Source organism: Carcharodon carcharias, chromosome 6 (genome assembly GCF_017639515.1).
Source record: "Carcharodon carcharias isolate sCarCar2 chromosome 6, sCarCar2.pri, whole genome shotgun sequence".
NCBI classification, from domain to species: Eukaryota; Metazoa; Chordata; class Chondrichthyes; order Lamniformes; family Lamnidae; genus Carcharodon; species Carcharodon carcharias.
This window is the reverse complement of record NC_054472.1, coordinates 40,694,611-40,720,765: the sequence shown is the minus strand read 5'-3', so window position 1 is coordinate 40,720,765 and position 26,155 is coordinate 40,694,611. Positions and strand designations below refer to the sequence as shown.

Here is a 26,155-nt window from a genome sequence, read left to right as displayed (position 1 = left end):
AAAACAGATGTGATTTGGTGTTGAGAGCCGCATTGCTACTAAGGTGGTCTGGACATGTTAAGCAATGAAAAGTATAGCCAGGAAGGAAAGCTTCGTTAAAGGGGAAGGTATCATTAACTGTCAGCCAGATTTCCATCAAGGCCATGACGTCAATGCAATTATTTACAACAAACTCATAGGCTGAGATTTTCCAGTCCCGCCTGTGACAGGAATCATCGCAGCTGGGATGGTAAGTTTGACAGACCAGCTGCTGTGGGACCGGAAAAACCCGGCCATGGATGTCAAAGGTCTTGCTCACAAGGGCATTCTGAAAGGAGGTGCAAATTGCTTACAAAGTTCACAGGATTGGCATTGAGAAGGGGGAGGGATGAGTGGGAAGGGAAAGAAGTTGGAAGATTACCCCACCCCCCCCCCAACGCAGTGAGCATGCTGAGTGGGGAAAGTAGGCAAAAGGGTGAGATGATGCAGTAACAAGTGCCACTCTGGAAGATGACAAGAGACACAAGAGGCTGTAGGGAAGCTGGGATGGTGACAGGAGAGTAAGAAGGTCGAAGAGGGCTGAAAGGTTGAAGAAAATTTGGGGGGGCAGAGTACCTGGGAGGGGAAAATGAAAGAAGGAATGATGACAAGAGAAGAGGGGTATAGAAGAATAAAGAGAAAAGAAGAGATAAAGGGGGAGAAAAAAGGGGATCCAGAGTGGCAGTCAAAAATATGTATGCAAATGGGCACAGGGAAACTTGAGTACATTAGCCTGGTTATATAGCAAAATTAGGATGCGTACGTGCTAGGAATAAACAGAAAAAGGGGGAACCAAAATTAAAGTCAAAGTACTCGAGGTGGAATGAAGTTAATGCTGGCTGCAGGCTAGACAAAAAAAAATGGAACTTATTGCCACTTCTGCAAAGACTTTTTTAGAATTTGGACAGTTCTTTCTGCAGCATCATTCATTGCTGGCTGATATGGTGGTATCAGAGTGTGTTTGACTGCATTCTTACTCAAATATTTCAGACTCTTCTGACATAAACTGTGGACCATTATCGAACACTAACAGCTCTGGCAGTCAATAAATTGCAAACCAGCTTCTCAAAATCTCAATAGTTTTGGCAAACGTGGTTTTGGGCATAAGAAGAAACATTTTGAAATATTGGACCAGCTGTTAAACTCTTTCTGCACACTTAAAAGATGTTTTTAATGATGTAACTTGCTGAAAGTGCAACAAAGGCAGGAGTATCTGAGATCTTATTGAATGGTGGGACTATCTCCTTGATTACAGATTTAAGGGTTGAAAAAGAAAGCGGAATGCCAAAGAAGTGCCTGAATTAGTGTCAAATTAAGTACAGAAAGAGAATTAAAGAGCAGGAAAGAAAAATTAGATTGAGAGAGAGAAAAATATGACAACAAAAGTAAGATAAATTTAAAAATGGAAATATTTATATTTTTAAAATCTCTAACAACAATTACATGCAGGGATGAAATTTAGCAGTTTAAGTTGGTATTTTTTTGGCCAAGGAGTGCTTGTCATCACAGTAACAATAATCATTATTAAAAAGGTACTTGCATTGTTAAATTCCAGTCCAATTTTTGTAGCGCATTTAATGGGCAACTATGATGTTTAAATCCAGCAAGTTCTTACAAAAAGCAGAGAGGCTAAGGATGAAATGCCATTTTTGCAATGCAAACAGAGGAGCATGGTAAATCAATCGACAAGTTCTGGAGTTTTGTAATTCATGATGTATCCGTTAATTCTCTGAATTTGCTGCCAATTTGCACATCAGTGATGCTATACTCATTGTCACAGAATCACGCAATGCAGAAGAGGCCCTTCGGCCCATTGAGCCTGCACCGACACGTGAGAAACACCTGACCTACCTACCTAATCCCATTTACCAGCATTTGGCCCATAGCCTTGAATGTTATGACATGCCAAGTGCTCATCCAGGTACTTTTTAAAGGATGTGAGGCAACCTGCCTCCACCACCCTCTGAGGCAGTGCATTCCAGACCGTCACCCCCTCTGGGTAAAAATGTTTTTCCTCACATCCCCCATAAACTTCCTGCCCCTCACCTTGAACTTGTGTCCCTTCGTGACTGACCCTTCAACCCTATCCACCCTGTCCATGCCCCTCATAATCTTATACACCTCGATCATGTCATCCCTCAGATTTCTTTGCTCCAACGAAAACAACCCAAGTCTATCCAACCTCTCTTCATAACTTAAATGTTTCATCCCAGGCAACATCCTGGTGAATCTCCTCTGCACTTCCTTCAGTGCAATCACATCCTTCCTATAATGTGGCGACCAGAACGGCACACAGTATTCCAGCTGTGGCCTCACCAAGGTTCTATACAACTCCAACATGACCTCCCTACTTTTGTAATCAATGCCTCGATTGATAAAGGCAAGTGTCCCATATGCCTTTTTCACCACCCCACTAACATGCCCCTCTGCCTCCAGAGATCTATGAACACACAAGTCAAGGTCCCTTTGTTTCTCAGAACTTCCTAGTGTCATGCCATTCATTGAATACTTCCTAGTCAAATTACTCCTTCCAAAGCGTATCATCTCACACTTTTCCGGGTTAAATTCCATCTGCCACTTATCTGCCCATTTGACCATCCCATCTATATCTTCCTGTAGCACAAGACACACAACCTCACTGTTAACCACCCAGCCAATCTTTGTGTCATCCGCAAACTTACTAATCCTACCCCCCACATAGTCATCTATGTCATTTATATAAATGACAAATAATAGGTGACCCAGCACAGATCCCTGTGGTACACCATTGAACACTGGTTTCTAGTCACTAAAGCATCTGTCTGTCATCACCCTCTGTCTCCTACAACTAAGCCAATTTTGAATCCACCTTATCAAATTACCCTGTATCCCATGTGCATTTGCCTTCTTTATAAGTCTCCCATATGGGATCTTATCAAAGGCTTTGCTGAAATCCAGTAGAACCACATCAACTGCACTACCCTCATCTACACACCTGGTCACCTCCTCAAAAAATTCAATCAAATTTGTTAGGCATGACTTCCCTCTGACAAAGCCATGCTGACTATCCCTGATCAGACCTTGCCTCTCCAAGTGGAGATAGATACTCTCCTTCAGGATTTTCTCCAGTAGTTTCCCTACCACTGACGTGGGACTCACTGGCCTGTAGTTCCCTGGCTTATCTCTACAGCCCTTCTTAAATAACGGAACCACATTAGCTGTTCTCCAGTCCTCTGGCACCTCCCCCGTGGCCAGAGAGGAACTAACAACTTGGGTCAGAGCCCCTGCGATCTCCTCCTTTGCCTCCCTCAGCAGTCTGAGACACAAATCATCCGGACCTGAAGATTTGTCCACTTTTAAGCCTGCCAACACTTCCAATACCTTGTCACTTGCTTTATCAATTTGCTCAAGAATCTCGCAGTCTCTCTCCCTGAGTTCCATACTTTCATCCTCATTCTCTTGGGTATCATGCCATTATTTTACCAACAAGATCCGACCCATTGTTTTTATGTAGTTTTACCTGCGTTTCTGTGCTGACTACATGTGATACTACCATTATCAGCAAAACATAATTGTTTGTGTTTTTATTCTATACTTTTTAGAAAAAAATGTGTCCTTTGAGATGTTGCAGTTGGCCATAGATTCAGATCCTGCAAACTGTGGCCCTTCACCATTCAGTTCTTAATAATTGCATGCTGAGCAAATGGAGTCACAAGTATTTCTTACAGGTTAGGAAGAATAATCAGCTATTGTTGCAATAGACCAGTGTTGTCCAATACATTAGCCACAAGTGGCAAATTCATAATCCGGATATAGCAGTTTTATTTTTGATCAGTAAGTAAAACATAAATATTAGACCTCATTGTTGGGTATGTGATCTCAAGACTTACTCGCACAGCATATGCCTGTGCACTTTAATGTTTTTCATTCCCTATATGTTTTCTGTTCAAGGTCAGTTGTTGTGCTGACAAATCAAATTTAATCTGTCAGTTGCTGACAGATTAGACAGTCCTCCAGATTAATAAAGTTTTTGCTTGATGAAAGTTGAAGAGAAGTGTCCTGATCAAGCATTTCTGCTGTGTTTACTGCAATATTGAATGGAGTTTAGAAAATCAGATTTCGAGCAAACCTTTTGCATTTACTTGCAGAATATTTATTTCAATTTACGCCACTCTTGGTTTCATTTCGAGCTACAGCAATGAAAACATTTATGATTTTTCCTCATTTTGACAGCATTGTTTGAGGCCAGTTTCTGGCTGCAGTATGGATGATTGAATGAATGTTTCTTCGGTCTGTTCCATTTAGGGAAACTGTCACCATTGTCACATCAATGCAGTTATGCTCATGGGCTTTCTTGTCTTTCATCCATCCTCATTCCGAGGGTTGGTTGCAACATGAACAAACTTTCTCCGTTGATTTCCATTCTCCATTGCCCTAACTGCCTGTTCCATAGAGAGGCGAGTCCACGCTCAGATATTATCTATCCGTGTCATCTTGTGTCTTCCCTGTGCATGTTTTCCAGGTGTTTTACCTTGCATTATCTCTTTTTCCAAACACTCCCCTGCTGTTCGCATCACATGTCCAAAATATGTGAGCTTCCTTGATATCACTGCCTCAAACAAGTTTCTCTTAACACCAGTTTTCTTGAGCACCTATTCATTTGTCTGCTTGGCTGCCCATTGCACTCGTAATATCCATCTGAGTCCTTTCATTTCAAATGCTCTTATTCAAGCCTCATCACTTTTCTTAATAGTCCAGCTTTCATAGCCATACATCGTCACTGACCACATTCAGGGCTTTTAGAAGACAAATATTTATTGTAATTGAGATGCTGTATCTATTCCATATTCTTTTAAGTAAGTTTACAACATCATGACCCTTTTTAAGTCTCGCCTGAATTTCTTTGGTAGACTTTGCATATTCTGTGATGAGTGACCCAAGACAGGGGAAGGTATCATGCGTTCAAGCTGAACTCTGTTAATCAGAATCTTGTAGGTCTTTCCACCCATCTCCATCACTTTCACCTTGTCAACATTAATCAGGATATTGTATTTCTGGTTAATTTGTTCACAGCAATCTACTAACTCCTTTAGCTCTTCCACTGAGTTAGTGAGCAAAATAATCTCATCAGCATATCAAAGATTTGAAACTCACCACCTGCCAATTTGTATCCAACCTTTATAACCATCAAGTGTCTCTCTCATAACCATTTCTGCTAGGATGTTGAATAAATATGGTGAGAGGACACACCTCTGTCTAACACCCTTTTTGGCTCTGAACCATTCTGAGAGGATTTCGGCAACTCTGACCCCAGCTTGTTGCTTACGATAAAGCTTGGCTCGCAAATTGATTAAATATGATGGATATCCCATGTCTAACATTGTCAACCAGAGTTTCTCATGAGATTGAATTGAATGCCTTCGCAAATTCAATGGAGCACTTGTACATTGGCTGCTGATGTTCTTGGATTTTGCACATTATGATTCTAAGATTAGTGACTTGTTCTCTAGTTACTCTTCCATGTTGAAATCCAGCTTGCTCATCAGCAATCCCTTTTTCTGGATCCGTTCCAGGATGATCCTGAGCAAGATTTTACTAGCGTGAGAGATGAAAACATACTCATGCATTTAAGGAAAATGGACACTTTTAAAAACAAAATGGAGAATGTACAATTTGCTTTGAAACAAGATGGAGTTGTTTGGTCAACCGACTTACTTTCTTGTCTCCAATATACATGGAACCACACAAGGCTGGACAGGCCTGCTTGTTAGGACAGGATACTAAAATGCATAGGGCCTTTTTGGTACCTTGCAATGAGAAGGCATTAAAATGCAACAGATTTTTTTTTCTTCATTCTTTCATGGGATTTGGGTGTCACTGACAAGGCCAGCATTTGTTGCCCATCCTTACTTGCCCTTGAGCTGAGGGGCTTGATCGACAATTTCAGAGGGAAGTTAACAGTCAACCACATTGCTGTGAGTCTGGAGTCACATGCAGGCCACACCAGGTAAGGATCACAGATTTCCTTCCCTAAAGGGACATTAGTGAACTAGATGGGTTTTTACAATAATTGATAATAGTTTGATAGTCGCCATTACTGAGATTAGCTTTCAATTCCAGATTTATTTACAAAGTCAAGTTACATCAGCTGCTTTGGTGGGATTTAAACTCATGTCCACAGACCCACTGTAGATAGTGCACTGCAATATAAAGCACTGTTCCCCAAGCTGTGAAAAAGTTTGATCAAACCACCAGATTGCCCCAATTCTACCTAACTGTTTAATTTAAATTAACAGATTACAAGTACTAGGTTTGTAAACTCAATAAGTAAATAACTGAGACATGGAGACTCGGAGGGAACAGATCCAGCAAAGTAATAGACCCTGTTTAAAATCCACCAGCCGGCAGAGAATTTGGACTAGCCTTTTACCTACGGGTTTGAAGAACCAGAGTAAGCCAGAAACCGGCAGCTTCATGCAGTAAGCCACTGTGAATCCGTTATCAGAAATTTTCAACCTCCATTTCTTCAGTGTACCAAAAGGCAATTATCAGGCCTACAACGTTTCAAGCTTTTATCTTGAGAGGCTCAAATATAAGTGAATGTTTGGACTTTAAAAACATAAGTGCACGCTACCTCTTGTGTGATTGCTTTTTCCTGTGTGTGTCTGAGTGCGTGATTGATTGGGTGCTGTTGCGAATGCACGTGGATGTTGAGAAGTAAACATTGACCTTTTTTATAAACTTATGAGAAAATGTTTTTTGCGTATTCTTGAGAGTCTACACCCAAGGTATTAAAACACTTTCTCTTCAAAACACTTTCTCTACAAAACACAGCTACCTGCAATCAGTTGAGAGGTGGAAAAAAGGGGAGCCTTTGTCCATAACACCAGACTGATAATAAACACTTGATATAATTTATCAGACACTCAACTATTTTGTGCCCCTGCTATTAGGATATGTCATAAACTCTGTCTTATCCTGCAGGCGTGCATTTATGACAGAGCTGGACTTGGCTTCAGTAAGAGAATGTTCCAGAAACAAACAACTGGACTGGATAAGTTATGGAGGGGGTCGACAACAGGAAGGTAATCATTAGAATAATCTGTAGAATAAATAATAATCTGAGATGGTTAAATTGAACTGATGCAAAAATGGCACTACCTTGACAATTTTGTTTGAGTTTGTGTTTTATATTTTGAGACTATCGCCTGGTTTATTTACCAGTAATATAGAATACAATTAAGCCCAGTAGGATCATAGTTCATCTTTTTTTTAGTTGCCCCATCCCTGGTATTCCTGTCTTAGTTACATTATCAACAGTTAAATAAATGATAAGATATTCTATATTGAGGATAACGTAGTTAAATTATGAGGCCATGTTGCATTAAATCAAAGCTTGTATTCCCTTAAGTATAGAAGATTAAGGAATGATCTAATTGAGAAGATTAAGATCATTAAAGGTTGCAATAGATATTGCCAGTAAGGAAGTCCAGAGCAAGGGGCAAACCTTAAAACTAGGTGTCAGGAAGCACTTATGTACCCAAAAGAACATATATACGAATGTACAAATTAGAGCAGGAGTAGGCCATTCGGCCCTTCGAGCCTGCTCCACCATTCAATTAGATCACGGCTGATCTGATTGTGGCCTCAACTCCACTTTCCTTCTACCCCTTGTACCCTTTGACTCCCTTGTCAATCAGGAGTCTGTCTAATTTAGCCTTAAAAATATTCAGTCACCCTGCCTCCACCACACTCTGAGGAAAAGGGTTCCACAGTCTCACCTCAGAGAAAAAAAATGTCATCATCTCTGTCTTAAATGAGAGATCCCTTATTTTAAACCGTGTCCCCTAGTTCTAATCACTCCCACAAGGGGAAACATCCTTTCAACAGATACCCTATCAAGTCCCCTCAGGATCATTTATGCTTCAGTAAGATCATCTCTTATGCTTCTAAACTCCTGTGGATACAGGCCCAATCTATCCAATCTTTCCTAATAGGAATTAGTTGAGCGAACCTTCTCTGAACTGCTTTATTATTATGCCCTTTCTTAAATAAGGAGACCAAAACTGTATACAGTACGCTAGATATGGTCTCACCATTACCCTATACAATGGTAGCAAAACATATTTACTTTTGGAATCCATTCCCCTTGCAATAAACGACAATGTTCCAAAAGTAAGCAAAAGTTCACATTATCCTCATTATATTCCATCTGCCAAATTTTTGCCCACTCACAACCTATCTATCTATCTATATATATATATATATATATATATATATATCCTTATGTCCTTTTCACCCTATCTTTGCGTCATCAGCAAACTTAGCAGCCATACATTGGATCCCACCATCCAAGTCATTAATATTAGATTGTAAATGTTTGCGGCCCCAGCACTGATCGCTATGGCACTCCGCTCATTACATCTTGCCAGCACGACAATGATCCACTTATGCCTACTCTCCATTTCCCATTAGCCAGCCAATCCTCTGTCCATGCTAATATGTTACCCCTTACACCATGGCTCTGATTTTGTGTTGTAACCTTTAATGTGTCAAATTGCTTCTAGAAATCTAAGTACATCGCATCCATAGGTTCCCCTTTATACATGTTGCTTGTTACTTCCTCAAAAATCTTGGAAAATTAGTCAATAAGTTAGAGGCAAAGGCAATTGAAAATTCAAAACTACGATAAAGAGGTTTTTCAGAGATAAGATAGTTAAGAGATATGGATCAAGGCAGGAAAATGGAGTTGAGATACAGATAAGCCATTATCTAATTGATTGGTGGAACAGATTGAGGAGCTGAGTGACCCATTTCTGTTCCGATATCTCTAAATACTTGATAGTTTCTGTTAATCTACTGTGATTTAATTTGTAGTAATCCAGGAATGATAATGTTCCAGGGAAAAACATTAAGCATGATTATCATTGTACATACCTGTAGGGAGAAGGTAAACTGTTCTGTCTGCAATCATAGCCACCTCTTGCTCTCTTGTCCGCCCGCCCTCGCTCTCTTGTCCCCCCCGCCCTCGCTCTCGCTCCATTGACCCACCCCGCCTTCACTCTTGCTCTCTTGTCCGCCCGCCCTCGCTCTCGCTCTCTTGTCCCCCGCACTCTCGCTCTCTTCTCTCACCGCTCTCGCTCTCTTGTCCCCCCCACGCTCGCTCTCACTCTCTTGTGCCCGCCGCTCTCGCTCTCTTGTGTCCCCAACCCTCGCTCTCGCTCTCTTGTCCCCCCCGCCCTCGCTCTCACTCTCTTGTCCCCCCGGTCCTCGCTCTCACTCTCTTGTCACCCCCGCCCTCGCTCTCGCTCTCTTGTCCCCTCGCTCTCGCTCTCTTGTCCCCCCTGCCCTCGCTCTCTTGTCCCCCCCGCCCTCGCTCTCTTTTTCACCTGCCCTCGCAATCTTGTCCCCCCGCCCTCGCTCTTGCTCTCTTGTCCACCCGCCCTCGCTCTCCCTCTCTTGTACCCCCGTCCTCGCTCTCGCTCTCTTGTCTCCACCGCTCTCGCTCTCTTGTGCCCTCACTCTCGCTCTCTTGTACCCCCCACCCTCGATCTCGCTCTCTTGTCCCCCCCGCCCTTGTTCTCGCTCTCTTGTCCCCCCGCCCTTGCTCTCGCACTATTGTTCCCCCCGCCCTTGCTCTCTTGTCACCCGCCCTCGATCTCGCAATCTTGTCCCCCCGCCCTCGCTCTTGCTCTCTTGTGCCCCCGCCCTCGCTCTCTTGTCCCCCCGCCCTTGCTCTCGCTCTCTTTTTCCCCCCCGCCCTCACTCTCGCTGTCTTGTCCCCCAGCTCTCGCTTTTTTGTCCCCCCCGCCCTCGCTCTTTTGTCACCTGCCCTCGCTCTCGCAATCTTGTCCCCCCGCCCTCGCTCTTGCTCTCTTGTCCCCCCGCCCTTGCTCTCGCTCTCTTCTTCCCCCCGCCCTCACTCTCGCTCTCTTGTCCCCCGCCCTCGCTCTCTTGTCCCCCCGCCCTCGCTCTCGCTCTCGCTCTCTTGTCCCCCCGCCCTTGCTCTCGCTCTATTGTCCCCCCCGCCCTCGCTCTCTTGTCCCCCTGCCCTCACCCTCGCTCTGTTGTCCCCCTGCCCTCGTCCTCACTCTCTTGACCCACTCGCCCTCACTCTCTTGTCCCCTTGCCCTCGCCCTCGCTCTCTTGTCCCCCTGCCCTCGCTCTCTTGTCCCCCTGCCCTTGCTCTCTTGTCCCCCTGCCCTCGCTCTCTTGTCCCTCCCGTCCTCAGTCACTTGTCCCCCCCACTCTCGCTCACTTATCCGCCCCGCATTCGCTCTCGCTCTCTTGTCCCCCCCGCCATCGCTCTCGCTCTCTTGTCCCCCCCGGGCTCGCTCTCTTGTCCCCCCCCGCCCTCGCTCTTGCTCTGTTGTCCATCCCGCCCTCGCTCTCGCTCTCTTGTCCCCCCTGCCCTCGTTCTTGCTCTCTTGCCCACCCACCCTCGCTCTCGCTCTCTTGTCCCCCACGCCCTCGCTCTCGCTCTGTTGTCCATCCCGCCCTCGCTCTCGCTCTCTTGTCCCCCCTCGCTCTCTTGTCCCACCTGCCCTCTCTCTCGCTCTCTTGTCCCTCCCGCCCTCGTTCTCGCTCTCTTGTCCCCTCGGCCCTTGCTCTCGCTTTCAATCTCTCGTCCCCCCGACCTTGCCCTCGCTCTCTTGTCCCCCCCCACTTTTACTCTCGCTCTCTTGTCCCCCGCCGTTGCTCTCACTCTCTTGTCCCCCCCGCCCTCGTTCTCGCTCTCTTGTGCCCCCCGCCCTCGCTCTCTTGTCCCCCCAGCTCTTGCTACCTTGTCCCCCCCGCATTCGCTCTCACTCTCTTTTCCCCCACCGGTCTTGCTCTGTTGCTCTCTTGTGTCCCCCGCTCTTGCTCTCTTGTCCGCCCGCCCTCGCTCTCGCTCTCTTGTCCCCCGCACTCTCGCTCTCTTCTCTCCCCATTCTCGCTCTCTTGTCCCCCCCACACTCGCTCTCGCTCTCTTGTGCCCCCAACCCTCGCTCTCACTCTCTTGTCCCCCCCGCCCTCGCTCTCACTCTCTTGTCCCCCCCGTCCTTGCTCTCGCTCTCTTGTCCCCCCCGCTTTCGCTCTCTTGCCCCTCCGCCCTCGCCCTCTTGCCTCCCGGCTCTCGCTCTCTTGCCCCCCCTGCCCTCGCTCTCACTCTCTTGTCCCCTCGCTCTCGCAATCTTGTCCCCCCGCCATCGCTCTTGCTCTCTTGTCCCCCCCGTCCTCGCTCTCTTGTCTCCCCCGTCCTCTCTCTTGTTCCCACCGCTCTTGCTCTCTTGTGCCCTCGCTCTCGCTCACTTGTCCCTCCTGCCCTCGCTCTCGCTTTCTTGTCCCCCGGCTCTCGCTCTCTTGTCCCCCCCACCCTCGATCTCGCTCTCTTGTCCCCGCGCCCTCGCCCTCACTCTCGCTCTCTTGTCCCCCCCCGCCGTCGCTCTCGCTCTCTTGTACCCCCGCCGTCGATCTCGCTCTCTTGTCCCTCCCGCCGTCGATCTCGCTCTCTTGTCCCTCTCGCCCTCGCTCTCGCTCTCTTGTCGCTCCTGCCCTCGCTCTTGCTCTCTTATCCCCCCCGCCCTCGCTCGGTCTCTTGTCCCCCCCGCCCTCGGTCTCACTCTCTTGTCCCCCCTGCCCTCGCTCTCTTGTCCCCCCCGCCCTCACTCTTGCTCTCTTGTCCCCCCCCGCCCTCACTCTTGCTCTCTTGTCCACCCCCGCCCTCTCTCTCGCTCTCTTGTCCCCCCCGCCCTCACTCTCTTGTCCCTACCCGCCCTCGCTCTCGCTCTCTTGTCCCCTCGCTCTCGCTCTCTTGTCCCCCCCGCCCTCGCTCTCGCTCTCTTGTCCCCTCGCTCTCACTCTCTTGTCCCCCCGGACCTCGCTGTCACTCTCTTGTCCCCCCCGCCCTCGCTCTCGCTCTCTTGTCCCCTCGCTCTCGCTCTCTTGTCCCCCCCGCCCTCGCTCTCTTGTCCCCCCTGCCCTCGCTCTCTTTTTCACCCGCCCTCGCAATCTTGTCCCCCCGCCCTCGCTCTTGCTCTCTTGTCCACCCGCCCTCGCTCTCCCTCTCTTGTCCCCCCCGTCCTCGCTCTCGCTCTCTTGTCCCCACCGCTCTCGCTCTCTTGTGCCCTCACTCTCGCTCTCTTGTACCCCCCACCCTCGATCTCGCTCTCTTGTCCCCCCCGCCCTTGTTCTCGCTCTCTTGTCCCCCCGCCCTTGCTCTCGCACTATTGTTCCCCCCGCCCTTGCTCTCTTGTCACCCGCCCTCGATCTCGTAATCTTGTCCCCCCGCCCTCGCTCTTGCTCTCTTGTCCCCCCGCCCTCGCTCTCTTGTCCCCCCACCCTTGCTCTCGCTCTCTTTTTCCCCCCGCCCTCACTCTCGCTGTCTTGTCCCCCAGCTCTCGCTTTTTTGTCCCCCCTGCCCTCGCTCTTTTGTCACCCGCCCTCGCTCTCGCAGTCTTGTCCCCCCGCCCTCACTCTTGCTCTCTTGTCCCCCCGCCCTTGCTCTCGCTCTCTTCTTCCCCCCGCCCTCACTCTCGCTCTCTTGTCCCCCCGACCTCGCTCTCGCTCTCTTGTCCCCCCGCCCTCGCTCTCTTGTCCCCCTGCCCTCACCCTCGCTCTGTTGTCCCCCTGCCCTCGTCCTCACTCTCTTGACCCCCACGCCCTCACTCTCTTGTCCCCCTGCCCTCGCCCTCGCTCTCTTGTCCCCCTCGCCCTCGCTCTCTTGTCCCCCTGCCCTCGCTCTCTTGTCCCTCCCGTCCTCAGTCACTTGTCCCCCCCACTCTCGCTCACTTATCTGCTCCGCACTCGCTCTCGCTCACTTGTCCCCCCCCCCGCCCTCGCTCTCTTGTCCCCCCGGACCTCGCTCTCACTCTCTTGTCCCCCCCGCCCTCGCTCTCGCTCTCTTGTCCCCTCGCTCTCGCTCTCTTGTCCCCCCCGCCCTCGCTCTCTTGTCCCCCCTGCCCTCGCTCTCTTTTTCACCCGCCCTCGCAATCTTGTCCCCCCGCCCTCGCTCTTGCTCTCTTGTCCACCCGCCCTCGCTCTCCCTCTCTTGTCCCCCCCGTCCTCGCTCTCGCTCTCTTGTCCCCACCGCTCTCGCTCTCTTGTGCCCTCACTCTCGCTCTCTTGTACCCCCCACCCTCGATCTCGCTCTCTTGTCCCCCCCGCCCTTGTTCTCGCTCTCTTGTCCCCCCGCCCTTGCTCTCGCTCTCTTCTTGCCCCCGCCCTCACTCTCGCTCTCTTGTCCCCCCGACCTCGCTCTCGCTCTCTTGTCCCCCCGCCCTCGCTCTCTTGTCCCCCTGCCCTCACCCTCGCTCTGTTGTCCCCCTGCCCTCGTCCTCACTCTCTTGACCCCCACGCCCTCACTCTCTTGTCCCCCTGCCCTCGCCCTCGCTCTCTTGTCCCCCTGCCCTCGCTCTCTTGTCCCCCTGCCCTCGCTCTCTTGTCCCTCCCGTCCTCAGTCACTTGTCCCCCCCACTCTCGCTCACTTATCCGCTCCGCACTCGCTCTCGCTCACTTGTCCCCCCCCCGCCCTCGCTCTCTTGTCCCCCCCCGCCATCGCTCTCGCTCTCTTGTCCCCCCCGGGCTCGCTCTCTTGTCCCCCACGCCTTCGCTTTTGCTCTGTTGTCCATCCCACCCTCGCTCTCGCTATCTTGTCCCCCCTCGCTCTCTTGTCCCACCTGCCCTCTCTCTTGCTCTCTTGTCCCTCCCGCCCTCGTTCTCGCTCTCTTGTCCCCCCCGCCCTTGCTCTCGCTTTCAATCTCTCGTCCCCCCGACCTTGCCCTCGCTCTCTTGTCCCACCCCGCTTTTACTCTCGCTCTCTTGTCCCCCGCCGTTGCTCTCGCTCTCTTGTTCCCCCCCGCCCTCGTTCTCGCTCTCTTGTGCCCCCCCGCCCTCGCTCTCTTGTCCCCCCAGCTCTTGCTCCCTTGTCCCCCCCGCATTCGCTCTCACTCTCTTGTCCCCCACCGGTCTCGCTCTGTTGCTCTCTTGTGTCCCCCGCTCTTGCTCTCTTGTCCGCCCGCCCTCGCTCTCGCTCTCTTGTTCCCCCGCACTCTCGCTCTCTTCTCTCCCCGCTCTCGCTCTCTTGTCCCCCCCACACTCGCTCTCACTCTCTTGTGCCCGCCGCTCTCGCTCTTTTGTGCCCCCAACCCTCGCTCTCGCTCTCTTGTCCCCCCCGCCCTCGCTCTCACTCTCTTGTCCCCTCGCTCTCGCAATCTTGTCCCCCCGCCCTCGCTCTTGCTCTCTTGTCCCCCCTGTCCTCGCTCTCTTGTCTCCCCCTGCCCTCTCTCTTGTTCCCACCGCTTTCGCTCTCTTGTGCCCTCGCTCTCGCTCACTTGTCCCTCCTGCCCTCGCTCTCGCTTTCTTGTCCCTCCCGCCCTCGTTCTCGCTCTCTTGTCCCCCCCCGCCCTTGCTCTCGCTTTCAATCTCTCGTCCCCCCGACCTTGCCCTCGCTCTCTTGTCCCACCCCGCTTTTACTCTCGCTCTCTTGTCCCCCGCCGTTGCTCTCGCTCTCTTGTCCCCCCCGCCCTCGTTCTCGCTCTCTTGTGCCCCCCGCCCTCGCTCTCTTGTCCCCCCAGCTCTTGCTCCCTTGTCCCCCCCGCATTCGCTCTCACTCTCTTGTCCCCCACCGGTCTCGCTCTGTTGCTCTCTTGTGTCCCCCGCTCTTGCTCTCTTGTCCGCCCGCCCTCGCTCTCGCTCTCTTGTCCCCCGCACTCTCGCTCTCTTCTCTCCCCGCTCTCGCTCTCTTGTCCCCCCCACACTCGCTCTCACTCTCTTGTGCCCGCAGCTCTCGCTCTTTTGTGCCCCCAACCCTCGCTCTCGCTCTCTTGTCCCCCCCGCCCTCGCTCTCACTCTCTCTTGTCCCCTCGCTCTCGCAATCTTGTCCCCCCGCCCTCGCTCTTGCTCTCTTGTCCCCCCTGTCCTCGCTCTCTTGTCTCCCCCGTCCTCTCTCTTGTTCCCACCGCTCTCGCTCTCTTGTGCCCTCGCTCTCGCTCACTTGTCCCTCCTGCCCTCGCTCTCGCTTTCTTGTCCCCCGGCTCTCGCTCTCTTGTCCCCCCCACCCTCGATCTCGCTCTCTTGTCCCCCCCCGCCGTCGCTCTCGCTCTCTTGTATCCCCGCCGTCGATCTCGCTCTCTTGTCCCTCCCGCCGTCGATCTCGCTCTCTCGTCCCTCCCGCCCTCGCTCTCGCTCTCTTGTCGCTCCTGCCCTCGCTCTTGCTCTCTTATCCCCCCCGCCCTCGCTCGGTCTCTTGTCCCCCCCGCCCTCGCTCTCACTCTCTTGTCCCCCCTGCCCTCGTTCTTGCTCTCTTGCCCACCCACCCTCGCTCTCGCTCTCTTGTCCCCCACGCCCTCGCTCTCGCTCTGTTGTCCATCCCGCCCTCGCTCTTTTGTCACCCGCCCTCGCTCTTGCTCTCTTGTCCCCCCCCTGCCCTCGCTCTCGCTCTCTTGTCGCTCCTGCCCTCGCTCTTGCTCTCTTATCCCCCCCGCCCTCGCTCTTGCTCTCTTGTCCCCCCCACCCTCGCTCTCACTCTCTTGTGCCCGCCGCTCTCGCTCTTTTGTGCCCCCAACCCTCGCTCTCGCTCTCTTGTCCCCCCTGTCCTCGCTCTCTTGTCTCCCCCGTCCTCTCTCTTGTTCCCACCGCTCTCGCTCTCTTGTGCCCTCGCTCTCGCTCACTTGTCCCTCCTGCCCTCGCTCTCGCTTTCTTGTCCCTCCCGCCCTCGTTCTCGCTCTCTTGTCCCCCCCGCCCTTGCTCTCGCTTTCAATCTCTCGTCCCCCCGACCTTGCCCTCGCTCTCTTGTCCCACCCCGCTTTTACTCTCGCTCTCTTGTCCCCCGCCGTTGCTCTCGCTCTCTTGTCCCCCCCGCCCTCGTTCTCGCTCTCTTGTGCCCCCCGCCCTCGCTCTCTTGTCCCCCCAGCTCTTGCTCCCTTGTCCCCCCCGCATTCGCTCTCACTCTCTTGTCCCCCCCACACTCGCTCTCACTCTCTTGTGCCCGCCGCTCTCGCTCTTTTGTGCCCCCAACCCTCGCTCTCGCTCTCTTGTCCCCCCCGCCCTCGCTCTCACTCTCTTGTCCCCTCGCTCTCGCAATCTTGTCCCCCCCGCCCTCGCTCTTGCTCTCTTGTCCCCCCTGTCCTCGCTCTCTTGTCTCCCCCGTCCTCTCTCTTGTTCCCACCGCTCTCGCTCTCTTGTGCCCTCGCTCTCGCTCACTTGTCCCTCCTGCCCTCGCTCTCGCTTTCTTGTCCCCCGGCTCTCGCTCTCTTGTCCCCCCCACCCTCGATCTCGCTCTCTTGTCCCCGCGCCCTCGCCCTCACTCTCGCTCTCTTGTATCCCCGCCGTCGATCTCGCTCTCTTGTCCCTCCCGCCGTCGATCTCGCTCTCTTGTCCCTCCCGCCCTCGCTCTCGCTCTCTTGTCGCTCCTGCCCTCGCTCTTGCTCTCTTATCCCCCCCGCCCTCGCTCGGTCTCTTGTCCCCCCCGCCCTCGCTCTCACTCTCTTGTCCCCCCTGCCCTCGTTCTTGCTCTCTTGCCCACCCACCCTCGCTCTCGCTCTCTTGTCCCCCACGCCCTCGCTCTCGCTCTGTTGTCCATCCCGCCCTCGCTCTTTTGTCACCCGCCCTCGCTCTTGCTCTCTTGTCCCCCCCTGCCCTCGCTCTCGCTCTCTTGTCGCTCCTGCCCTCGCTCTTGCTCTCTTATCCCCCCCGCCCTCGCTCTTGCTCTCTTGTCCCCCCCACCCTCGCTCTCGCTCTCTTGTCCCCCCTGCCCTCGTTCTTGCTCTCTTGCCCACCCACCCTCGCTCTCGCTCTCTTGTCCCCCACGCCCTCGCTCTCGCTCTGTTGTCCATCCCGCCCTCGCTCTTTTGTCACCCGCCCTCGCTCTTGCTCTCTTGTCCCCCCCCCGCCCTCGCTCTCGCTCTCTTGTCCCCCGCACTCTCGCTCTCTTTCCCCGCTCTCGCTCTCTTGTCCCTCCCACGCTCGCTCTCACTCTCCTGTGCCCGCCGCTCTCGCTCTCTTGTGCCCCCAACCCTCGCTCTCGCTGTCTTGTCCCCCCCCGCCCTCGCTCTCGTTCTCTTGTCTCCCTGCCCTCGCTCTCGCTCTCCTATCCCTCCGCCCTTGCTCTCTTGTCCCCCCGCCCTCGCTCTCGCTCTCTTGTCCCCCCTGCCCTTGATCTCTTGTTCCCCCGGCCCTTGATCTGTTGTTCCCCCCGCCCTTGCTCTCTTGTCCTCCCCACCCTTGCTCTCGCTCTCTTGTCCCCCCCGGCCTTGCCCTCGCTCTCTTGTCCCCCCCCCCCGCCCTCACTCTCGCTCTCTTTTCCCCCCGCGCCCTCGCTCTCGCTCTCTTTTCCCCCCCCGCCCTTGCTCTCTTGTCCCCCCCGCCCTCGCTCTTGCTCTCTTGTCCCCCCCCCGCTCTCGCTCCCTTGTCCCCCCCGCATCCGCTCTCACTCTCTTGTCCCCCACCGGTCTCGCTCTGTTGCTCTCTTGTGCCTCCCGCTCTTGCTCTCTTGTCCGCCCGCCCTCACTCTCGCTCTCTTGTCCCCCGCGCTCTCGCTCTCTTCTCTACCCTGTTCTCGCTCTCTTGTATCCCCTGCTCTCGCTCTCTTGCCCCCCCTGCACTTGCTCTCACTCTCTTGACCCCCCCGCCCTTGCTCCCGCTCTCTTGTCCCTCCTGCCCTTGCTCTCGCTCTCTTGTCCCCCCAGCCCTCGCTTTCGCTGTCTTCTCCCCCCCGCCCTTGCTCTCACTCTCTTGTTCCCCCCCTGCCCTTGCTTCGCTCTCTTGTCCCCCTGCCCTCGCTCTCACTGTCTAGTCCCCCCCAACCTTGCTCTCGCTCTCGCTCTCTTGTCCCGCCCGACCTCGCTCTCGCCCTCCTGTCCCCCTGCCCTTGCTCTCTTGTCCCCCCCGTCCTCGCTCTCGCCCTCTTGTCCCCCCCCCGCCCTTGCTCTCTTCTCCCCACCAACCCTTGCTCCCGCTCACTTGTCCCCCCTGCCCTTGCCCTCGCTCTCTTGTCCCCCGCTGCCCTCGCTCTCGCTCTATTGTCGCCCCTGCCCTCGCTCTCGCTCTCTTGTCCCCCCTGGCCTCGCTCTCGCTCTCTTGTCCCCCCCGGCATCGCTCTCGCTCTCTTGTGCCCCCCGCCCTCTTCTCGCTCTCTTGTCCCCCCGCCCTCGCTTTTGCTATCTTCTCCCCCCACCCTCGCTCTCTTGTCCCCCCTCGCTCTCGCTCTCTTGTCCCCCCAGCCCTCGCTCTCGCTCTCTTGACCCCCCACCCTTGCTCTCGCTCTCTTGTCCCCCCTGGCCTCGCTCTCGCTCACTTGTCCCCCCTGCCCTTGCCCTCGCTCTCTTGTCCCCCGCTGCCCTCGCTCTCGCTCTCTTGTCGCCCCCGGCCTTGCTCTCGCTCTCTTGTCCCCCCTGGCCTCGCTCTCGCTCTCTTGTCGCCCCCGGCCTCGCTCTCGCTCTATTGTCCCCCCCGGCATCGCTCTCGCTCTCTTGTGCCCCCCGCCCTCTTCTCGCTCTCTTGTCCCCCCGCCCTCGCTTTTTCTATCTTCTCCCCCCACCCTCGCTCTCTTGTCCCCCCCTCGCTCTTGCTCTCTTGTCCCCCCAGCCCTCGCTCTCGCGCCCTCGTCCCCCCCGCCCTCGCTCTCTTGTCCCCCCCGCCCTTGCTCACTTGTCCCCCCTGCCCTTGCCCTCGCTCTCTTGTCCCCTGCCGCCCTCGCTCTCGCTCTCTTGATGCCCCGGCACTTGCTCTCTTATTCCCCCCACCCTCGCTCTCGCTCTCTTTCCCCCCCGGCCTCGCTCTCGCTCTCTTGTCCCCCTCGCTCTTGCTCTCTTGTCCCCCCCGCCCTCGCTCTCACTCTCTTGTCCCGCCCGCCCTCGCTCTCTTGTCCCGCCCGCCCTTGCCCTCCTGTTCCCCTGCCCTTGCTCTCTTGTCCCCCCTGGCCTCGCTCTCTTCTTAACCTCGCTCTCGCTCTCGCTCTCTTGTCCCCGCCGCCCTCGCTCTCGCTCTCTTGTGCCCCCCCGGGCTCGCTCTCGCTCTGTTGTCCCCCCCCGGTCCCGCTCTCGCTCTCTTGTCCCCCCCCGGCCTCGCTCTCGGTCTCTTGTCCCCCCCCCGGCCTCGCTCTCGGTCTCTTGTCCCCCCCGGCCTCGCTCTCGGTCTCTTGTCCCCCCCGGCCTCGCACTCGGTCTCTTGTCCCCCCCGGCCTCGCTCTCGCTCTCTTGTCCCCCCCGGCCTCGCTCTCTGTCTCTTGTCCCCCCCGGCCTCGCTCTCGGTCTCTTGTCCCCCCCGGCCTCGCTCTCGGTCTCTTGTCCCCCCTGGCCTCGCTCTCGCTCTCTTGTCCCCCCCGGCCTCACTCTGCTCTCTTTTCCCCCCCGGCCTCGCTCTAGCTCTCTTGTCCCCCCCCTGGCCTCGCTCTCGCTCTCTTGTCCCCCCGGCCTCGCTCTCACTCTCGCTCTCGCTCTCTTGCCCCCCCGGCCTCGCTCTCGCTCTGTTGTCCCCCCCGGCCTCGCTCTCGCTCTGTTGTCCCCCCCGGCCTTGCTCTCGCTCTCTTGTCCCCCCCGGCCTCGCTCTCGCTCTGTTGTCCCCCCCGGCCTCGCTCTCGCTCTCTTGTCCCCCCCGGCCTCGCTCTCGCTCTCTTGTCCCCCCCGGCCTCGCTCTCGCTCTCTTGTCCCCCCCGGCCTCGCTCTCGCTCTCTTGTCCCCCCCGGGCCTCGCTCTCGCTCTCTTGTCCCCCCCGGCCTCGCTCTCGCTCTCTTGTCCCCCCCGGCCTCGCTCTCGCTCTCTTGTCCCCCCCGGCCTCGCTCTCGCTCTCTTGTCCCCCCCGGCCTCGCTCTGCTCTCTTTTCCCCCCCGGCCTCGCTCTCGCTCTGTTGTCCCCCCCGGCCTCGCTCTCGCTCTCTTGTCCCCCCGGCCTCGCTCTCGCTCTCTTGTCCCCCCCAGGCTCACTCTCGCTCTGTTGTCCCCCCCGGGCCTCGCTCTCGCTCTGTTGTCCCCCCCGGCCTCACTCTCTTGTTGCCCCCGGCCTCGCTCTCGCTCTCTTGTCGCCCCCGGCCTCGCACTCGCTCTCTTGTACCCCCCCGGCCTCGCTCTCTTGTCCCCCCCGCCGTCGCTCTCACTCCCTTGTCCCCCCTGCCCTCGCTCTCTTGTCCCGCCCGCCCTCGTTCTCTTGTCCCGCCTGCCCTCGCTCTCGCGCTCCTGTCCCCCCGCCCTCGCTCTCGCTCTCTTGATCCCCCACCCTCACTCTCTTGTCTCCCCCCCCGCCCTTGCTCTCGCTCTCTTCTCCCCCCCAGCCCTTGCTCTCGCTCTCTTCTCCCCCGCTGCCCTCGCTCTCGCTCTCTTGTCCCCACCGGCCTCGCTCTCGCTCTCTTGACCCCCCTGCCCTCGCTCTCGCTCTCTTGTCCCCCCTGCCCTCGCTCTCGCTCTCTTGTCGCCCCCCCGGCCTCACTCTCGCTCTCTTGTCCCCCCCGGCCTCGCTCTCGCTCTCTTGTCCCCCCCGGCCTTGCTCTCGCTCTCTTGTCCCCCCCGGCCTCGTTCTCGCTCTCTTGTCCCCCCCGGCCTCACTCTCGCTCTCTTGTCCCCTCCGCCCTCGCTCTCGCTTTGTTGTCCCCCCCAGCCCCGCTCTCGCTCTGTTGTCCCCCACGCTCTCTTGTCCCACCCGCCCTCTCTCTCTTCTCCCCCACGCCCTCGCTCTCGTTCTAGCTCTCTTGTTCCCCCACTCTACCCCTCGCTCTGTTGTCCCCCCACCCTCGCACTCTTGACCCCCCCCGCCCTCTCACTCAATCTCTGGTCCCCCCCGCCCTCGCTCTCGCTCTTTAGTCCCCACGCGCCCTCGCTCTTGCTCTCTTGACCCCCCCGCCCTCGCTCTCGCTCTCGTCCCCCCCGCCCTTGCCCTCGCTCTTTTGGCCCCGCCCTCGCCATCTTGGCCCCCCCTTTCCCTGCCCTCGCTCTTTTGTCCCCCCCCGCCCTCGCTCTCGCTGTCTTGTCCTCTCTGCCCTTGCTCTCGCTCTCTTGTCCGCCCCGGCCTCGCTCTCGCTCTCTTGTCCCCCCCGCCCCCCCCCCCCGGCCTCGCTCTCGCTCTCTTGTCCCCCCCCCCCCCCCAGCCTCGCTCTCGCTCTCTTGTCCCCCCCGGCCTCGCTCTCGCTCTCTTGTCCCCGCCCCGGCCTCGCTCTCGCTCTCTTGTCCCCCCCCTGGCCTCGCTCTCGCTCTCTTGTCGCCCAGGCTCACGCTCTCTTATCCCCCCAACCCTCGCTCACGCTCTCTTGTCCCCCCCGGCCTCGCTCTCGCTCTCTTGTCCCCCCCGGCCGCGTTCTCGCTCTGTTGTCCCCCCCGGCCCTCGCTCTCGCTCTGTTGTCCCGACCGGCCTCGCTCTCGCTCTCTTGTCCCCCCCCGACCTCGCTCTCGCTCTCTTGTCCCCCCCGACCTCGCTCTCGCTCTCTTGTCCCCCCCGGACTCGTTCTCGCTCTGTTGTCCCCCCCGGCCTCACTCTCGCTCTCTTGTCCCCTCCGCCCTCGCTCTCGCTCTGTTGTCAGCACCGGTGTTGCTCTCGCTCTGTTGTCCCCCCCAGCCCCGCTCTCGCTCTGTTGTCCCCCACGCTCTCTCTCTTCTCCCCCACGCCCTCGCTCTCGTTCTAGCTCTCTTGTTCCCCCACTCTACCCCTCGCTCTGATGTCCCCCCGCCCTCGCACTCTTGACCCCCCCCCGCCCTCTCACTCAATCTCTTGTCCCCCCCGCCCTCGCTCTCGCTCTTTAGTCCCCACGCGCCCTCGCTCTTGCTCTCTTGTCCCCCCCGGCCTCGCTCTCGCTCTCTTGTCCCCCCCGGCCTCGCTCTCCCTCTCTTGTCCCCCCCGGCCTCGCTCTCGCTCTCTTGTCCCCCCCGGCCTCGCTCTCGCTCTCTTGTCCCCCCCGGCCTCGCTCTCGCTCTCTTGTCCCCCCCGGCCTCGCTCTCGCTCTCTTTTGCCCCCCACCCTGGCTCTCTTGTCCCCCCCCCCCGCCCTTGCTCTCGCTCTCTTGTCCCTCCCTGGCCTCGCTCTCCCTCTCTTGACCCCCCAGCCTCGCTCTTGCTCGCTTGTCCCCCCCAGCCTCGCTCTCGCTCTCGTGTCTCCCCCCCACCCCCCCCCGGCCTCGCTCTCGCTCTCTTGTTCCCCCCCTCCCCTCCCCCGGCCTCGCTCTCGCTCTCTTGTCCCCCCCGGCCTCGCTCTCGCTCTCTTGTCCCCCCCCGGCCTCGCTCTCGCTCTCTTGTTCCCCCCCCGGCCTCGCTCTCGCTCTCTTGTCCCCCCCCCGGCCTCGCTCTTGCTCTCTTGTCCCCCCCCTGGCCTCGCTCTCGCTCTCTTGTCGCCCAGGCTCACGCTCTCTTATCCCCCCGACCCCGCTCTCGCTCTCCTGTCCACCCCGGCCTCACTCTCGCTCTCTTGTCTCCCTCGCTCTTGCTTTGTTGTCCCCCCTGGCCTCGCTCTCGCTCTGTTGTCCCCCCCACCCTCGCTCTTGCTCTCTTGTCCTCCCCAGCCTCGCTCTCACTCTGTTGTCCCCCCCGCCCTCACTCTCGCTCTCTTGTCCTCCCCGGCCTCACTTTCGCTCTCTTGTCCCCCCCCCGGCCTCGCTGTCGCTCTCTTGTCCCCCCCCCGGCCTCACTCTCGCTCTCTTGTCCCCTCCGCCCTCGCTTTCGCTCTCTTGTCCCCTCCGCCCTCGCTCTCGCTCTGTTGTCCCCACCGGCCTCGCTTTCGCTCTGTTGTCCCCCACGACCTCGCTCTCGCTCTGTTGTCCCCCCCAGCCTCGCTCTCGCTCTGTTGTCGGCCCCCGCCCTCGCCTTCGCTCTCTTGTCTGCCCCGCTCTCGCTCTCTTGTCCCCTTCACTCTCGCTCTCTTGTCCCCCTCGCTCTCTTGTCCACCCCCACTCTCGCCCTCGCTCCCTGGCCCCCCCCCACTCCTTCCTCGCTCTCTTGTCCCCAACGCCCTCGATCTCTTGTTCCCCTCCGCCCACGCTCTCGCTCTCTTGTCCCCCCCAATCTCACACTCACTCCCTTGTCCCCCCGACTCTCACCCTCGCTCTCCTGTCCCCCCCCGCTCTCGCTCTCTTGTCGCCCCCGCTCTCGCTCTCTTGTCGCCCCCGCTCTCGCTCTCTTGTCGCCCCCGCTCTCGCTCTCTTGTCGCCCCCGCCCTCGCTCTCTTGTCGCGCCCGCTCTCGCTCTCTTGTCGCCCCCCGCCCTCGCTTTCGCTCTCTTGTCCGCCCCGCTCTCGCTCTCTTGTCCCCTTCACTCTCGCTCTCTTGTCCCCCTCGCTCTCTTGTCCCCCCCGCCCTTACTCTCGCTCTCTTGTCCATCCCCACTCTCGCCCTCGCTCCCTGGTCCCCCCCACTCCTTCCTCGCTCTCTTGTCCCCAACGCCCTCGCTCTCTTGTTCCCCCCCCCGCCCACGCTCTCGCTCTCTTGTCCCCCCCCACTCTCATACTCACTCCCCTGTCCCCCCCACTCTCACCCTCGCTCTGTTGCTCCCCCCCCGGCCTCTCTCTCTCTTCTCCCCCTGCCCTCGCTCTCTTCTCCCCCCGGCCTCGCTCTCGCTCTCTTGTCCCCCCCACCGGCCTCGCTCTCGCTCTCTTGACCCCCCAGCCTCACTCTCGCTCTGTTGTTCCCCCCGGCCTCGCTCTCTTGTCACCCCCGGCCTCGCTCTCGCTCTCTTGTCCCCCCCCCCCCCCGGCCTCGCTCTCGCTCTCTTTTGCCCCTCACTCTGGCTCTCTTGTCCCCCCCCCCGCCCTTGCTCTCGCTCTCTTGTTCCCCCCTGGCCTCGCTCTCCCTCTCTTGACCCCCCAGCCTCGCTCTCGCTCTCTTGTCGCCCCCGGCCTCGCTCTCGCTCTCTTGTCCCCCCCGGCCTCGCTCTCGCTCTCTTGTCCCCCCCGGCCTCGCTCTCGCTCTCTTGTCCCCACCGGCCTCGCTCTTGCTCTCTTGTCCCCCCCGCCCTCGCTCTCTTGTCCCTCCCGCCCTCGCTCTCACTCTCTTGTGCCTCTCGCTTTCGCTCTCTTGTCCCCCCCAGCCTCGCTCTCGCTCTCTTGTCCCCCCCAGCCTCGCTCTCGCTCTCTTGTCCCCACCGGCCTCGCTCTTGCTCTCTTGTCCCCCCCGCCCTCGCTCTCTTGTCCCTCCCGCCCTTGCTCTCACTCTCTCGTGCCTCTCGCTTTCGCTCTCTTGTCCCCCCCCGCCCTTGCTGTCTTGTGCCCCCCCACCCTTGCTCTCGCTCCCTTGTCCCCCCCCCTACTCCCTCCCTCGTTCTCTTGTACCCCCCCGCCCTCGCTCTTGTCCCCCATGCTCTCTTGTCCTCCCGGCCCTCTCTCTCTTCTCCCCCCCGCCCTCGCTCTCGTTCTAGCTCTCTTGTTCCCCCACCCTATCCCTTGCTCTGTTGTCCCCCCCGCCCTTGCCCTCGCACTCTTGACCCACCCCGCCCTCTCACCCGATCTCTTGACCCCCCCGCCCGAGCTCTCGTTCTCTTGTCCCATCTGCCCTTGCTCTCGCTCGCTTGTCACCCCCGCCTTTGCTCTCGCTCTCTTGTCCCCCCTCGGGCCTCGCTCTCGCTCTCTTGTCCCCTCTGCCCTTGCTCTCGCTCTCTTGTCCCTCTGCCCTTGCTCTCGCTCTCATTGTCCTGCCCCGCCCTCGCTCTTCGCTCTCTTGAACCCCCGCCCTTGCTCTCTTCTCCCCCCCCAGCCCTTGCTCTCTCTCTCTTGTCCCCCCCAGCCCTTGCTCTCGCTCTCTTGTTCCCCCCGGCCTCGCTCTCGCTCTCTTGTCCCCTCCGCCCTCGCTCTCGCTCTCTTGTGTTCCCCGCCCTCGCTCTCGCTCTCTGACCCCCCGCCCTTGCTCTCTTCTCCCCCCAGTCCTTGCTCTCGCTCTCTTGTCCCCTTTGCCCTACATCGCTCTCGCTCCCTTGCCCCCCCCGCCCTCGCTCTCGCTCTCTTGTCCCCCCCGTCCTCGCTCTCGCTCTCTTGTCCCCCCCGCCTCGCTCTCGCTCTCTGTTTCCCCCCCCCCCCGCCTCGCTCTCTTCGCTGTCTTTGTCCCCCCCCCCGCCCTCTCGCTCTCGCTCTCCTTGTCCCCCCCCGGCCTCGCTCTCGCTCTCTTGTCCCCCCCGGCCTCGCTCTCGCTCTCTTGTCCCCCCCCCCCCCCCCCGGCCTCGCTCACGTCTCTTTTGTCCCCCCCCGGCCCCGCTCTCGCTCTCTTTGTCCCCCCCGGCCTCACTCTCGCTCTCTTGTCCCCTCGCTCTTGCTTTGTTTCCCCCCTGGCCTCGCTCTCGCTCTGTTGTCCCCCCCCGCCCACTCGCTCTCTTGTCCTCCCCGGCCCTCACTCTCGCTCTCTTGTCCCCCCCCGACCTCGCTCTCGCTCTGTTGTCCCCCCCGGCCTCGCTCTCACTCTGTTGTCCCCCCCGGCCCTCGCTCTCGCTCTTTTGTCCCCCGGCCTCGCTCTTGCTCTCTTGTCGCCCAGGCCTCACGCTCTCTTATCTCCCCCACCCTCGCTCACGCTCTTTTGTCCCCCCCGGCCCCGCTCTCGCTCTCTTGTCCCCCCCGGCCTCACTCTCGTTCTCTCTTCGCTCCCCCTCGCTCTCGCTTTGTGTGTCCCCCCTGGCCTCGCTCTCGCTCTGTTGTCCCCCCCGCCCTCACTCTCGCTCTCTTGTCCTCCCCGCCTCAACTCTCGCTCTCTTGTCCCCCCCGGCCTCGCTCTCGCTCTCATTTTTTCCCCCCCCCGGCCTCACTCTCGCTCTTGTGCCCCCCCCGGCCTCGCTCCATCGTTCTCTTGTCCCCCCCGGCCTTGCTCTCGCTCTCTTGTCCCCCCCGGCCTCGTTCTCGCTCTCTTGTCTCTCCCCGGCCTCATTCTCGCTCTATTATCCCCCCGCCCCCTCGCTCTCGCTCTCTTGTCACCCCCCGGCCTCACTCTCGCTCTCTTGTCGCCCCCGCTCTCGCTCTCTTGTCGCCCCCCGCCCTCGCTTTCGCTATCTTGTCCGCCCCGCTCTCGCTCTCTTGTCCCCTTCACTCTCGCTCTTGTCCCCCTCGCTCTCTTGTCCCCCCGCCCTTACTCTCGCTCTCTTGTCCATCCCCACTCTCGCCCTCGCTCCCTGGTCCCCCCCACTCCTTCCTCGCTCTCTTGTCCCCAACGCCCTCGCTCTCTTGTTCCCCCCCGCCCATGCTCTCGCTCTCTTGTCCCCCCCACTCACATACTCACTCCCCTGTACCCCCCACTC

General features: G+C 57.8%; 1 protein-coding gene across 2 annotated transcripts in view; it reads left to right on the top strand.

Moving 5' to 3' along the window:
• Positions 1–26,155, top strand: part of si:dkey-122a22.2 — a 289,414-nt gene that overhangs the window by 37,653 nt on the left and 225,606 nt on the right. For both annotated transcript variants that reach the window (XM_041189080.1, XM_041189081.1), the window contains exon 5: positions 6,982–7,082. In XM_041189080.1, the coding sequence (XP_041045014.1) occupies positions 6,982–7,082 (101 nt within the window). The remainder of the gene's footprint in view (positions 1–6,981; positions 7,083–26,155) is intronic.